Source organism: Diadema antillarum, unplaced genomic scaffold, assembly GCF_040938485.1.
Source record: "Diadema antillarum isolate AM-2024a unplaced genomic scaffold, OU_Dant_1.0 seq00000657_RagTag, whole genome shotgun sequence".
NCBI classification, from domain to species: domain Eukaryota; kingdom Metazoa; phylum Echinodermata; class Echinoidea; order Diadematoida; family Diadematidae; genus Diadema; species Diadema antillarum.
Window position 1 is genome coordinate 187139 of NW_027271569.1, and position 16272 is coordinate 203410.

Below are 16272 nucleotides of genomic sequence, written 5' to 3' on the forward strand. Positions count from 1 at the left end.
CATATTCTACCTAGTTTGAATGATTCTTGATGATGTGAACAGCGTGGTGTCATAGTTTTGTGCCCAGATCAGTGATTTTTACCCCAAACTGTCCCAAACTTGAGTGATGTGACATCCTCAGCAGTCACTTTCTAGATTCTGGTGCAGGAATTGCCAGAGGACGGGATGCGTGCCAAGTTAATAGTGTAAGTGATTACGTAACATAGCAGTCCATCAATCAGAGACCCCGCAGGGAGGGGCAGTCATTCAATTAACCCTTTGAGGACGAGTCCTACTCGGGTAAGTGTCTATGCGAAATGCGTGTTGTAGCAAAATCAGCCTGTCCTCAACATGTAAATCACGCTTGTAAACTTTCTCATCTTCCCGTCAAAGATTTCCAGAGAAGGACAGCCACAGGAAATGGATATCTACAGCCGGGATGGAGTCTACTTGGGAATAGATATCAGGTATGTGTGAGCAAGTGCCTGTCTTTGGTTTGGGAAACCTGCCAAAATTGATGTAGTCCAAATCAACTGCCTACAAGAGTTTGCATTGGTCAAAAAGTAAACTTAATCATGCCACACATGAGTGAGAAGGAGGTTTTATAACAGTGGTTGCTTGCAGACCAAACACTTCCCTCTGCTAACTTGATACTTGCCCAAAACAAATCTTAGATTAGTAGATTAGAAAATTATTCCATCTGTGTTGGATGTATACAAGAATATGTGGCCTTTCAGAAGTTTTTATGATGTGGAGGATCTTCCTAATTCCAGAGAGTGCAAATTCTTTTCAATTAAAGCACTCAAGCAAAAGCAGAAGGTCAATACAAATGTGATGACAATCTAACAGACAAAAAGAAATATATCAATGTAATCGAAGTCATCCCTGAGATATTCCTAATTTTCAGTTTCTTATAAACATGGAACTAAAAAACAAATTCATAAAGAGGTGTCATGTTGGTTATGTTTTCAATTTCTTTGAAATCAGAGAAAGAAAATAAAAAAAAATAAATCTTACCATTTGCACAGTTGTGTGCAAGTATCCTTTGTTCTGTTTCCTTTGCTTTGTTTCGTCTTTGTTTGTTTGATAGATTAAAATACACAATTTCCTCTTTGTGCAGTGTGTAGGAAAAGGCAAGTCTGTTATGATAACGTTTGGAATACAGTCCAAGGACTTTGATTTGTTGGAACTGAACCAGTAGTTGAGTAAGATTTTAAACTTGTAGGAAGTGGCTTTCACATTTCCGTTTTGTTCTTTTGAGAGATCAGAACGTGGTAGGAGCAGTTGATCAAGTCACTGCTGCCCACACATTATATACAGTTGATGTGTCCGTGGTACCTCAAGAATGATGTAGCATGCAATACCGTCATCTCACTGATGCTTCCAAATGTTGTTGGAGTTTTTTTATTTTATATCAGTGGCACAATAACTTTATGGAAAAAAGAACAGCTTTATTGTTTCTATTCCTAGCTAATTGTCATATCAGTGGCTTGCTTATTGCAACGCAGAATGAAAATGTGTAATATATTACCTGTGCATCAAGGAAACATATAAATGACCTGTATTTATACTTATGCTTATGGAGAATGAACAGAAAAACAAAAGAAGTATCCTGAAATTCAATTATTCCCACATTCACATTAGTCCCCGCATCGCGGGGAAAGTCCCACGCCGCAGAACCTTCCCCTCTAAAACCATAGTGTGGATGCTCACTGGGACTCGACTTGTCCCCCATCCCAACGAAGCAAGTCGGGTTTGGGGACAAAATTTGGAGGGGAGAGGGGCCTTGGGCCACAGTTGATAACACCCAGCTGTGTTCATCAAATGTGCGCATGCTCGAAGTCTGGTTTCAAGTGGTAGGGCTCGCCCCAAGCCCCGATTGCCCCCGCAGCTCGGGGACAGTTGAGATAGCAGTGTGGACAGTCAGTCATAAATAAGATAAGATCACTGGAGACTGTCCCTGTGACACAGGTTCACAGGAAAGACTCTCAGTCCACATAAACTAGATGGTGATTAGCTTGGCATGGTGCCTCAGTCCATTTTAGATTGATGTCGTTCTTCTTGGAAATTTTCTCTAATTTTTGCATTCAATTTTGAGAGACAACAACTGGCATTCTCGGGCATAAACATTTTCGTTTCATGGATTGTGATTAACATGCAAAGCAATAAGGAAAATCAGGGGGAAGTAGCAGGCTGCTCTCCTCTCAGCAGGAAGTAAACCGGAGAAAATCGATGTGGCCAGTTTCCTTCCTGATTCAAAACGTGAGCAGGATGAAATATCATATCTTGTTGAAAGCAGACACCTGTCCAAGTGTTATATCAATAGATACCAAGGCTTTCAGTTACTGTTAGTTGGTAGATAGATACATACAACTGTACATATAGTATAAAGATAGTTAGCTAGATAGATGAATAGATAGACAGATAGATAGATAGATAGATAGATAGATAGATAGATAGATAGATAGATACGTAGATAGATAGATAGATAGGTACATAGAGAAAGAGAGAGAGGGGGGAAGATGTGTGTAGATATAAATTTTCTCACAATTTACAGTTAATAAAAGCTAAATTTCACCATGTAGTGTTTTCTCTCTTTAAAGTCTGTTAACAGCAAGAGGAGCATAAACATGAAGATTAGAAGTGATGGTAGATTGTGGGCAAAAAGGGAGAAAATGGTGTTGAATATAGAAGAGAAATACGGATGAGACATAGAAAAGATATCCTGTAATACTTGGTTTACAGTGTCAACATTTCTTCAAAAGTGAATATGTGTGAAGAGACATTTGGGACAACTTGTCTCTGACAATAGGGAATTCAGCTTCCCGATCACTGCCTGCTAGAGTGTAAGTGCATGGGGTAATTTAAAGATATTCAAGCCTGCCTTAGCAGCCACCTGTCTATAGCAGCCACCTGCTGTATACAACCACAAAAAAAAAAGCCATGTTGGAGACACTGTCTATAGCGGACACTTGTCTAAAACAACCACTTTTTTGTCTTCCTTGCATGGCCACCTTAGACAAGATTTGAATGTACGTATGTAGTTTTTATGATATCGAGCACAACAGAAGCTCATGCAAAAGAATATGTCTTATTAAAGGCTTTCTTACATCCGGTCGTGTGTGGTACTACGAGTGGTTAGCGAGCCAAAAATGGGCCAAGTAGTGAGATGCATGCAAGTGGAAAGTACTTTTTTTGGTGGTTGCAAACACGACGCATAGCACGCAGCCTGAAAACTGGCCGGCCAGTTTTTCGCTACCACCTGGCTGCGACAATTAGCACGCGTGGGGCACGCTCGGAGTACGCAAGACAAAAGTACTGAGTAAGTTCGATAGGCATGCGTGTAACGCAGGCAAAACATGCAACAATTTCGGGGGGTATTTTCCTGCGAAGGCGTACTTGCCACGCAAGAGGCTCTTACTTTCCACTTGCTTTCAATGTACGTGTTAACAAAAGGGGGGGGGGGTGAGCGCACTTCCTCCGTGCGTATTACCTACTTCCAAAATGCATGGTGAGTACTACTACCGTACTTGTGAAGTACGTCACACTCAGACGACGAACGTGACCAGCATGATAAAAAGTGCATCAGAAGTACATGTTGAGACATGCTTAGGTGCATCGTGCTCCTATATAAAAGCTGATACGGACAGCGTGCTTTCAGTTCCGCGTCGACATTTTCTGCAGTGAGTCCACATGAATGATGAAGAGACTCAGTGCACCCTTTTATATTATTGTGATTATCCGTGCGTTCTTCCAATTTAACGCACGATTGTCTTGCTTAACACTTCGGTGCTCCTTACGTTTCTCTTTACTTCGTAAGTACGATTTCTGAAAACGTACGCTTCACTTGCAATTCACGTATAATTATCCCACTCATTGAGTGCGACAGAAGTAGATATCTTATGTGCTCCTTACTTCTTCCAACTTCCAAAAAGGCATACAGACCACTTGCGGGCCTCACTTTTTGAGCAAGACACACCCACTCATTAAGTACTTACTACATACTTCCCCTCCGATTGAATTTTCACCCTGCGACAACTCCACGCCTGACAGTAACTCCGAGTCCACACAATCTCTAAACACGCACGACGGGATGTAAGAGAGGCTTCAACTTCTGGGGAATATATACAATGTATGTATGCAATGTGGCAGAGTTTTATTTGCAAATGCATTACATTGACTGATTCAGTCAAAGAGAGCAAAGAGAAATGGAACATTGTCTGAATGTGATCACAGAGTGAACAAATATTGTGTTTCATAAATGAAACACATAAAATTGATATTTCTGCTATGGTCCAGTCCACAAAGGATGGCAGACACACAACACACACTCTAATATGTTTCAGTGCACACCCCTACACTTCCTTACTTTCTTTGTTTAAATGCATATTTTATAGTGGCAGCTGTTCATAAAATGTTTGTATTCCTGGCTGTCTCTACATTTTAGTACATGCCAATTTGAATTTGTGTATCTGTTCTTATGTCTGAATAATTTTTATCAGAGTGACTGAAATAAATATGAAATTTATAAAATGTTTGTTTGAATACATTATTCATTGATGCATCCTCTCATGTTTGTTTATTTTGCCTGATTTACTAATCAAACTGCACAGGATATTATGCCACATGAGTGGAGCCACTGGAAGCATTTCACCCTCAACCCGACTGCACTCGCCGTCTACGCTGGTCACGTGACGGGGGGTTTCTTTTTCTCCAAATTCTCTCCTCGGGTGAGTCTGGGGCTTAAAACTCCCGATTCAGTGGTTTGAATGAGGAGACATTTTTTGTGTGTGATCTTTGGACTGGTAAAAATGTGTGTCCTAGTCATTAAGTCCTTGTACAGTCCAACCTCTGTTATTCGGCCATGTCAGGACTGGTGCACCCATCCAGACAAAGCAATTTTAATCTCATTAATTGCAATATGTTTTCTGTTTCATATAAATCCTTTTGACTGAAATCAAACTAGAAGTGAATCTGGATTTTTTTCCTTTAAACCCGCACAGCACAGAAAATGGTTTCTCCTCATGTCTTCCCTGGCTGGTTCAGCGGTCATCATCGGTCACATGGTGTTTCTTGTGATACTACTCCACGCCCTCCTAGCCTTTGTTGCTGTGTCTACTGGACGGGTGTGGATGGTGTGGTCAGTGTGTCTGTCACAGCTGGCCTCCCTCATCAATCAAACTTCCTTGTCTTTGCAGGTAAATGTGTATGTGTGTGTGTGTGTGTGTGTGTACTTACCCATGGTGTAAAACAAGGACACACAGAGAACCGAGGACGTCCTCGGTACGCAGACCATTCCAAACGGTCTGCTTTTGCATGCTTTTGCATGTAGGGGTACATGTCGGTAGGTCCTCGATTAGCATTAGGTCCTCGGTTGGATGGTAATATACGAATGAGTCCTTGGTTGACAAGAGTCCTACTGACACACAGGTCCTCGGTTTCCACCAGACGCGTTTGTGTTGTGTGTGTGTGTGTGTGTGTGTGTGTGTCCCATTGTACCTATATGTTTGTTATATGTTTGTTTGCTTGTGAATGTGTTTCTGAAATGGCAAATGTATTCAAACAATTGTTCCTATTTTGGCATATACTGTAGGTTTGTATGTAAGCCTTTGTGTGTGTGTGTGTGTGTGTCTGTGTGTGTGTGTGTGTGTGTGTGTGATTGTTTGTTTTAACGCTCTTTAAATCAAAACATAGTTCTCAGAAGGGCTTAAAATTCTTCTTTCCTCATTTGGAATTTGCTTGCAATGCATTGAGAGAGTCTACCAAGAAACTTGTGTGGCTGATACAATTTGCCATGAAAACAAGTTGTTTTGGTGTACTGTATACGCCGAATATTTCGCGAGGTTTTTATTTTCACGAATTTCGCGAGTCAGGTGCTATTCGCAAAATTAAAGACACACGAAAATATTTACTCTGATCCCAATGTGGATGTGACGTACGCATGTTCATTTCTCCATTCAGTACAGGACTCCTTGATCGCGAATTTAACCACTCGCGAAATCGTCCGGAATTCCCGATTCGCAAAAATTTAGACTCGCGAAATATATGGCGTATACAGTATTTGAGATCAAAAGTGTAGAGTAATTTCAATCATATACCGAGTACATTTTTCTATCCCGGAGGTGCCCTCCTCATTATTAAAGTAGGGGGCAGGTAAAATGTTACGTGATGATCGATCTTTTCTTTATTAGCAATCGAATTTCCCAACAAGCTGCATGTGATTGACTCTTGCATGGAACATTGGTAGATACTGCTGTGGCCAATTTGTAAAGTATCAATAATCGTTGATAAAAAAAATTATGTAGCAACCATGATCGGGTATCCTCTTGAGACTGTAGTACTTCTTGTGAAACTTTCTGACCAATATCTAACATTTTTGTTGTTACGCAAGTGAAATCGCAGATTAACTTCACACAGTTTGTATGCAAAAGTGTCCATTTTAGGGCAAATATTAATGGTTTTCGGAGGTGTATGGAAACTATACTTTACCTTTAAACTTTTTTTTCTTAAATTCATCCTGGCAGATGAAGTTTGCGTTTGTGTGTTTGTTATTCTTTTTTAATCAAAAAAATTTTGTACTTTGTAAGGGTTTATTTTCAGTTTGCCCATTGTCAGTTTTCAATTAAAGTTGTTCCCATCCAAGCATTCTGACAGTGGCCCTTCTGTGACTGCCAGAAATCTGATTACTCCCAAGCATCCAGCAGCTCATATGTTCTCACTTGTTTTTACATCACCATCCAGCTGTCTTTCATACCCAAGGATGATCCGCTCAGCCACAGCAAGTTTCTGATCTGCTTAGCATTCTGCAGCCTCCGTTTCATAGCCTTCGGCGTAGCCCATGCCAATAGACTGCCAAAGAACGAAGCGGGAAAGAGTGTCACGGAGGACGGAAATGGAGGAGAAGAGGCGTGGACCTTTTGGGATTTTCTACTGTATGTCTTCTATCTTCCCACAAGCGCACATGGACCCGTTACATCACCGGAAGGGTTTTTCCGTCAGGTGAGATTTTTCAGGCAGGGCCTTTGCAATATCTCTGCCTCGGTTTTCATTTTCACATTTTTGCATCACACAGATCACATGGCATTCGAGACAAAAATTTTGACATTGGAGTGATTGAGGTGAAACACATGACAATCAATTCAGGTCATCCTTGAAATGATGTGATGGCTTGGTAATGAGAAAATTCGAAACCGAGGTTGCTAGAGTGTTCCAGTTAACAGTAATTGAGATGGAGGCCTTTGAAATGATTCTCTCACGTAGTTGTGTATATGCTGACTAAGTTTCCTTTCCCCTTTATGTGCTGGTATGGAATTCCTGTGCGTGCTGAAAGCAAAAAGTATGCAAGGAGAAAGTGAAACTGCCATGTATCAAGGCGATGTCCCCAGAAGAGCTTGGCATCTTACAATCAGTCAAAACTTGTGCATTAGTAACCTGTCACCGTCCGGTCCTGTGATAAAGGGCTTTTAGTTGTAAATGGGGCAATCATTGTTTCGTACTACATAACTTAGTTTGCATGATGAAGCAGAGGTACAAATGACACTAGTGCAAACACTGAATTTGTTCGAACTATCATTTTCATTCAAGCAAGTCACAATTGTCATTCCGAAAGTAATCTGTGAATAGGTTAAATTGGAACCCTACTAGGTTGCTGCTCTGATAACCCAAGTGGTTGTGAGTGGATAAATGACCCTGCAGTTTTGTCTCAATGCTGCCTGGAATCCTGCCAAGATCTTTCAATAGTGTACTTGGAATCACACAATTGTCATTCCAGTTTCCCAGTCATTCAAAGGTATCGGTCAATCTTAGCTGAGAAACTTTTGCAAATGAATGCATCAAGCAAGTGCAGCATGACTGGGGGCAGTTTATCAGAAGTCCATGTGTACTCTAGTCCCACACACGAAAATGAGTGCGATGGTTCCAAATATTACATGAGTGTGTAAGTTTGAACGTTATATTCAATGACATGAAGCAGAGTTGAATAGAACGGCAAAACTTGCACCGGACGTAATATTCGAATTGTAGCACAAATGATAAAACATTGAATATTTGTTTTATACAACACCTGATATAGGCCTGGTCTAGACCAAAATAGATCTAACGTTAAGCCTTTCTAGGAGGAGGACTAACAGTTTGGCCTAGATCCTAGCTCTCAGACTGGCTCTAGGTCTTGCTGGCTGCGCAAATGGGTACGTGTATGCGTCAATGCTTAGAATACACAAGGTCAGTGTGTCCTGTAAAGATCTATTTCACTGCTGGCTCGCTTGATTTTAATACCATTCAATAGACGTCTATTGCACTGGCAATACAAGTGAGCGTGGGATAGCTGATTGTACTGAATGTCCTGTGACCTGCCTTCATCCAATCAGATGGCAAGGATCTATACATGTGTTGTATAATTCTGGATGATGCTTGATCATGAGAATGAGAAAGAGCTTAAATAGGGAGTTCAATAGAACGAATCCTGAAAGTGCAATGCCGCACAATATTCAAAGATGGCTTTGGTATCTAAAACAGAGTAAAATCAAACAAGCAGAGTGGTGAAAGTTTACTTGCACTATAGTTTTTTGAATCCAAAAACCTCATGTATTTCCAGGACTCAACAGACAGGAATACCAGTGGCAAAGACATTTATGTATTATGTGAGGTGATAATATCATAGACTCAGAAGTCTTCCTTTGACCTACGAAATTATAATACCGATACAGATCTTCATTAGATTGAATTTCCCTTTCAGATATTTGATCATAAAGTTACAGTTTGTATCCTCTGCATGAAATTTTTGTGGTGTTATAATAATGTGGCAGTAATTACTTCTTTTGTTTGTTGGTTGCTTTAATTGCTGAATTATTCACCAAAAACATATACTGTAAAACATGATATATTCGCGGCATGAAATTTTCGCGAATCGGAGCCGACAGCCTCTTTTGTGGCATGAAATTTTCGCGAACTGCCACTGGCGTGCAATGCATACAGTGTAGACAAGAACTTTCGCGTGCATTTTATTTTCGCGAATCTTGGCGCTCGCGAAATTCACAAAATTAAAATGCACGCGAACATTCCTTGTTTTACAGTATTCGCCTTTGTAGAATTATTATTATCTCACAGGCGAAGCAGTGGGAAAGTTCTGAGTTGAAGACACTATGACCTCAGCCAATTTCCATTACTGTGTGGTGTTGTCTGATATCACTTATCTGATGAAAACCTTTGAAAGTTAACATTTCATTGCTTTAAACATTTGGTGCCTCCAACTCCACCCCCCCCCCCCCCCCCCCCCCCCACTATGTGCTTCACAGTATATGATAATTGCCACAGAATGACAGCTGGTGAAAGTTTTCAGAACGGGAATAGGCTTAGAACATTTTCTTCTCAGGCCTACAGAACTTTGACACTATGTGTAGTAATGGGAGGATATTTCTAATGTACCACATCATTTTTTAAATACCTGCAAATAACTAGACTACCCGGTACATCAAATTTGTTCGATGTGAACATAGTTCCATTGTTTCTTCTATGCAGATTTGATTAATTTGACCAGCATTTCTTGGTACAGTGGCCAAAAAACTTTCTGATGTGAATACAATATTGTAATCAATCAGTCATCACAACTTACCATGTCATCGCTAGTTAACTGTCACATGACTTTGGAACTCTGTAATAGTCCTTTTAGTAGGCAGAATATTATTAATGAGGAAGATGAGTAAAAGACACTTGAGAATGGCATCATTTATCACGCCCGTGAGCACGCTGGATGATGAATGATATGTCCTTACTTTTAATAGATATCACTGTTTCTGTTTGCCATTGACTTTCCGTGTTGTCACTCAAGGAAGAAGACGCAGTTCGCGTGGACACTGTGTGCAGCAGTGCTGCCAGTGGAGTCTGTAAAGGGACATTCCTCTCCAATTTATTCCAAGTTTGCTTTAGGAGATGGGACAAATCTGATGAACAGGATGGTGGGAATCATCAAAGTCTAACAGAAAACTGATAATTGGAGAGATTCACATGTGGTCGCTAGTTAGTGACATTAGTCACATCCAAACTCACAAATTAGAAAAATCAGAAAAGGGGATGGTGTTATGTCTCTCACATATGTTTGTACAGAGGGTATGTTTAATTGTTATAAAGTAATCTTTTTATGTTGTTTGAAAAAAGTGAGAAACAGCAATCCCTTTCCCCCTTTAATTTATGAATTTGCATGTATCTGTTAAACAGTAATGTTAGTAGCGAAAGTATCTGCATCTCAACTATGATGATCATATCTTGGTTGACTTGTGCACAGAATTTTCACCTAGTTGGAAAATTTTGAGTAGATGACAGCATCACTTCTGCTAATTTGCATATTTGGTTATGACCAATTTTACTTTTCTGTGAAAACATATCAACTCTACATATTCTGCATATATCTTCTTTACTGTGAGATGTTAATGAGTGGTTCCATCTGTTTGTTTGATTAATTCTTTATGTGCCATGGTGGAAAACCCATGTGTGCCACATTATTCTGAGACACCAATGTAGTCATACTTTGAGAAAACATTTTGTTTTTCAAATCTATGTAACTGTTGCAAATTTCTGTGGAGCTGGACATGTATTGGCGCAAAGTTGTAGAGAAAATGCCAAGCTTTACTTTGATGTGAATTGCATGTCAGATCGATGATTGAATTTCTTTTAAATGACCAGTAGCTACATTACTGTAAAGGCCTGACTTGCACACAGAACAGTGGCAGAAACTTAGAATTTACACGCATATCCAGCAGGGAACACCGATTGCTAGTCAATCACCACTTGAAATATGAGAGGAACGGAATCATGAGAAATGCTTTAATTGTACTGTGGCATTTGGCGATTTATTGATCGGTTTGGGCGAGTTTGTGCGTTTGAGCAGAATATGCGAAGTTGGCACGCCGTCGACTGAGTCGGGCATGCGAATGTGGCACATAAAGAGTTAACTTGGCATTTTAATCATGGGCATTAATTGGCAGTGCACTTTGAAGAGATGATTTACGACAATAAAAACCACTTTTTAATTGTGATTTATTAAAAAAATCTTTATCATGGCTTCAGGCATCATATCTACATCAATATTCCATCTATTTTATGGATACTGTAACCACTGAGAACTGAACTTTTGTTGTTGTTGAAATCAATCGGCAAAAGCGTGTCCATGGAATAGGACCGCAAACATTTACTTCTCTTTACCTCATTATTACCCATCCAGATTAAGCAGCCCTACTACCCACAGGAGGAGAAGGGCGTGAGGTGGGTGTGTCTGCAGTGGCTCCGCCCACTCCTCAATGCCATATTCCTGGAATGGCTCCACCACTACCTCTACATCTCAACGTTCCTCAGCCTTCGGCGAAAGCTCAGCCAGCTCTCAGTGGTGGCGCTCAGTAAGTTGGCGCTCAGCATGTCTCCATCGTGTCCCCTCTGAGCGCATGTCTGGAGAAACATTCGTGTTTAGGAGAGTTGCACCTTTAAATCATGGGGGGAAACAGAAAGTGCCATCAAACGTGCAAAATATCATCTGAAACAGCAAATGCGGTTCTATAAAGTGCCATTTATATCAGTCTACCCTGATCCACATATATCGTTATAATAGTCCTTTCGTGGTCATAAGTATGCTGCAATTATATGAAGCTGAAACCAAAATTAAAGGATAAATACTGTGGGCATTTCTAACAACTAGAAAGGTTCTACAGCAATGCAAAGTTCACTTGAAGTCAGTTTTTAGTTCACATGAGTGATCCAGGAATCATAATACCATGATTAATGCAAGTACAGGTAATGATAGGACATGCACACTTATTTTCCAACATTGCAATTTTTTCTTTCATTTTTGTTGGAATTTGATTCAAAGCTAAATAAATAATGCTTTTGGACCCAATCTCTGTAGCACGTTAAAGCCTTTTAAAGTTGTTTTTACTGCAACTGATTGATGGTTGCCCTTCAGGAACATAGATACACACCAATTTTTCAGTATTATTGAGTAAGAGCCATGATAAGAATTATTAGCATACACACTTGGGTGGGATTCCAACCCATAACTTCCTAATTGCTACCCATGTGTCATATCCACCAGACTATCAAACTTCCACCCAATAGCCAGTGATGGTTCTGATCCCTAGTGGCAGCGGGTACTGCATATTTATTCAAGTGATTCAAAATGGGCATACATACCCGACTGTTTGGGTTTTGTTTTGTTTTTTCTGGAAAAAGAACACTAAAGTGCCCTCTCAGGTTATTCTACTTTGTAAGTATAATTACCTCCCCCCAGGAGGTTATGTTTTTGTTGCCATTAGTTGTTTGTTTGTTTGTTTGTTTTTGTTTTTTGTCTTTTTATATTCAAAAATAACTAAAGAAATTGTGAATTAATTTGGATGAAACTTTAGGAAAATTTGATAATGACACAAGGAACAGATGATTACATTTTGGTAGTGATCTGAGAATTTATATGAATTTTTGAAGATGATAAATTTAATATTTTGGCAAATAAGGTCAATCAACTTGGGAGTTTAAGCTGTGTACTTTTGAGGTTTGCATGCACCCAAAGTGCGTGCTGTATTCAAGAGGTGCCATGCAGCAGGAAGCTGATGAGGTAAAGTAACACAAGGCCTCTTTATCGTTGGGAAATTGGACGATTTTCAGCGCGTAATGGTGGAAATGAGCTGCTTGCAGAGGTCTGTGGTCTCCAAGTGCTTTAATTCTTTATGTAATGGTTCTGATGCTTCATGTCTTATCAAGCTCCATTCAGTTCTATCGAAATGTTAATTCTGGCTTTACGTACCATTAAAGATGTTGATGTTTCGCTGGGGGGGGGGGGGGGGGGGTTGTGAAACTGCTTTAATACCTCCTGTTCAGTAATTCATTTCTGTTTTTTTTACTCTTCAGTTGCACTAGGAGAATGGGTCATACTCATCTTTCAGATCCAGTACATGGTGTACTACGGGTTTGCCAAAGCCCTTGCCATATTTGACGGAGTTCTTCTACCAGCCCTGCCAATTTGCTTTCAGACGATAACTTGTTTTCACGATGGATGGAGGTAGGTAACATGTTTTGCAAAATGCTTTGTGTTTGAAATGTCAATTATGAAATATCAAGAACTTGGAATGTTTGTATATGAGCATCAATTCAGAGAATGAATTTGATGTAATTTTCTTATGCCAAATATTGTATATTATTACAGTTTGAAATCAATCTCCAAAACATGGGGGAGCTAAGATTTTTCCTGGAAAATCTGCACTTGATGAGATCGTGCAAGGAGACTAATCAGTAATGTTTTATGAAATTGGCAACATATTTGTGATGACTTATTTCTGTATTGATAGTATTGCTTCCTGCAATGTGCATACGGTTATTTCAGATGGAATTCTTATTGTACAGTTGAGCAACTGTGAGAAACAAATTTATATACCGTGGTTGGACCTTTTTCTTGGGGATAATTTCGGTTATTGTACAAGTAGATGCTCCTTAAGGGTAGGTTTACCCAGGGAGAGGTACAAGTTTTGCTTTCAATATCTCATCTGTTTAAATTCATTGTGTTGGGGTTTTCCTTATTTTGTAGGACATTTTCCAGTACCTCACATTTCATTTGAAACATGATATGTACATTGCGGTATGATTGCTCCAAAGCTGCACGCAAATCTTCATCTGAACACATTAATTACGATGAAGTGTTTCTCTCTATAGTGTGGCTGTGGTCAATGTTACTGAGAGTGACTGTCGGATCTTTAAGTTCATATGAACATGAATTGTTGTTTTTTTCTAAGAGAGGAGACAAAACTTTACTGTAATCAGAGTTGTATGGTTTTGAAAACTCATTTACTAAACTCATTATTACATATCTAATGATGTTGTTTACCTTACATGTCTTGTCAGGTATTTTGACAGAGGAGAGCACCAGTTCATCTTGAGGTACGTTCAGACATGTCATCATTTTGGGCCTGTGGGACTATGGTGTGTGGTATGTGTGTCTGTGTGTCTGTGTGTGTCTGTGTAACTCATAATCATAGTCTATAATAACATGATGTGATTCTATTCTGTTTCGCTTTACAATTGTGTGTTTGTTTGTTTTTTCATTTGAGTTGTTATCAGTCTGACAAATTAGATGTTAGGTGTACTATATTGTCAAGTTTCAATTCTTTTTTTTTCTCTGAAAAAAGAAGGAAATAATACACAGGAAGGATATAGACCTTAATCAATTTTGTCATTTATATCCAAATTATGTGATTATTATGTTGCTTTATATAGTAGTATCAATTTATAATATTGCCTTTGTATTATTTGAATAGTAATGAATAAAAACTACTGGGAAAAACAAAACAATTTTTGGAGATGCTTTGCTAGTCTACTACTGTCATCATATTGGGTGTGCCTTGTGCGATGTTTTCATTGTATATAAAGTAAGGTATGTGTTTTTGATGTGCATTTTTGCTGTGATAAATGAATCAAATGTATATGATTCGTCCAATGGGCAGAAACATCTACATCCCCGTTGGGGGATCGCAGCACGGTGCGCTGAGACGATCCTTGGCCCTAGCGACGTGTTTTGCATTCAGCTGCTTCTGGCACGGCGGCGGCCCCAACATCGTAGCGATGATGGCGATGCATGTTGTGGGAATCCAGTGCGAGGTGTCCGCACCCATCCTGCTGAAGAAACTGGGCATCACCCAACTGGTAAAAGCAAGAACAGAAGCAAAGCAAAACAAAGCAAACCCCACCCCCCCCCCTCCCCCAAAAAAACAAAAACAAAAACAAAAAACAAAACTGAGAGTGCACTCTATCGCAGCAGCAACACTATGCAAAACTATGTGTAGTATACTTCTAAATTACTTTCAGAAGTTTTGCATTTGATAATACACTCTACCCACAGACTAATTTAGTGTATTTCAAGTGATGCAAAACTAATCACAGTTTTGCATACCGCACATAGGAAAAATTGTGTGCCCTCCAAAGTCTAAAATATGTAAACGTGTATAAACAGCATGCAAAAGAATACACAATGCACATGAACAGCATGAAATGGGTATCGTCCAGTGACAAACTACTTGAAGTTTCATCTAAGGAGGCCACACTACACAAAACAAAGCATTGTTTCACAAGAAGTGAGCAACTTCCCAAGTGCATGCAAGGAGTTTTGTGGGAAATTTTTACCGGTAACTCCTTGAGAAATCTGTTTTCACACTGTCCAGATTACATGAAGCAAAATACTGGATAGTGAAACAATGCGTATTGTAGTTTCACGCAGTGTGATTGAGGCTAATTTTATGTTGATCAATGCAGTCACATGCTGTCCTAAGTGAGGCCTGTATGGCATTATTCTAATTTGTTAGAATTGTAATCGAAAATACGCAACCTGTATATCATATGCATAATGCATAATGCAGAGCTGACTATACTTATATATGTTGTGATGGGAACTACTTTGCTTTGTAAAGTCAGCATCACCAACAACCAATCGTCTCATTCAACTAAAGTAGGATGAGTGTTATTTACACGTCTACACACAATGTTTTAAAAGAAGGTAATGGTGCAAAGGGCATATTAGACAAGTCATAGTTTCCAGTCCCTTTTGGATTGACTAGACATGTTGTGGTTATTGTTAAACCCGTTGAAGACTAGTCCTGAACGTACTTGGGCAGGTGTTTATGGGAAATATGTGTTAAAGCAAACTCAGCTTGTCCTTAATTGGTTAATACTTATTCAGTTCAGTTCAGTTTATTTCATTCATCATAAAATACATAAAAATACAAACACTGCCACTGCGAACTTAAAAAACATATTTCATGTGAATGGGGTCAACTAAAAGAACGTAAAAGTGCTGTGACATGTGCCACCCCCCCCTCGACGTTTCGCACTGTAATTCTGTAACGCAAGAAGACCTCGTCGCAAAACTTCTAGACTTTCTTTGTTCAAGTCTCGCGCAACTTTTGGGAACAAATTTGCAACATCCGCGCATATTTTTATGAAGCCACGCCCATTTTTGTAATGGCATGTCGCCCAAAATGGGCACAGTTTTGTGATTTTGTGTACATTTCCTATGGAAAACTAGTGCTCTGTCATGAAAGTCATAAAAACCTGATTATTTTTACAATTTGATCACTCTCATTGATTAATTTTATGTTAATTATGGTAAAAAAGTGGTCAGTAACAATTTCCAACAAAAAACAAAGAAAACAAAAGAAAAAAACAACGAAATACATAAGAAATTCCGAAAACAATAATATACATAAGAATTGAAATGACTTTTGGAAGTTTTTGTGATGTACAATTGTTGAATATGCCAAAACAGATTTACAG

The 16272-nt window shown here is 39.3% G+C and overlaps 1 protein-coding gene across 1 annotated transcript; it reads left to right on the forward strand.

The window, feature by feature from the left end:
- The first annotated feature begins 4595 nt into the window (after window positions 1–4595).
- On the forward strand, window positions 4596–15173 carry LOC139736582 (protein-cysteine N-palmitoyltransferase HHAT-like). Its single transcript, XM_071647329.1, has 8 exons — window positions 4596–4709; window positions 4983–5177; window positions 6721–6978; window positions 11195–11366; window positions 12865–13015; window positions 13852–13887; window positions 14451–14649; window positions 15165–15173. The coding sequence occupies exons 1-8, from the start codon at window positions 4599–4601 to the stop codon at window positions 15171–15173; spliced, it is 1131 nt and encodes a 376-aa protein (XP_071503430.1). The 5' UTR covers window positions 4596–4598.
- Window positions 15174–16272: the final 1099 nt, after the last annotated feature.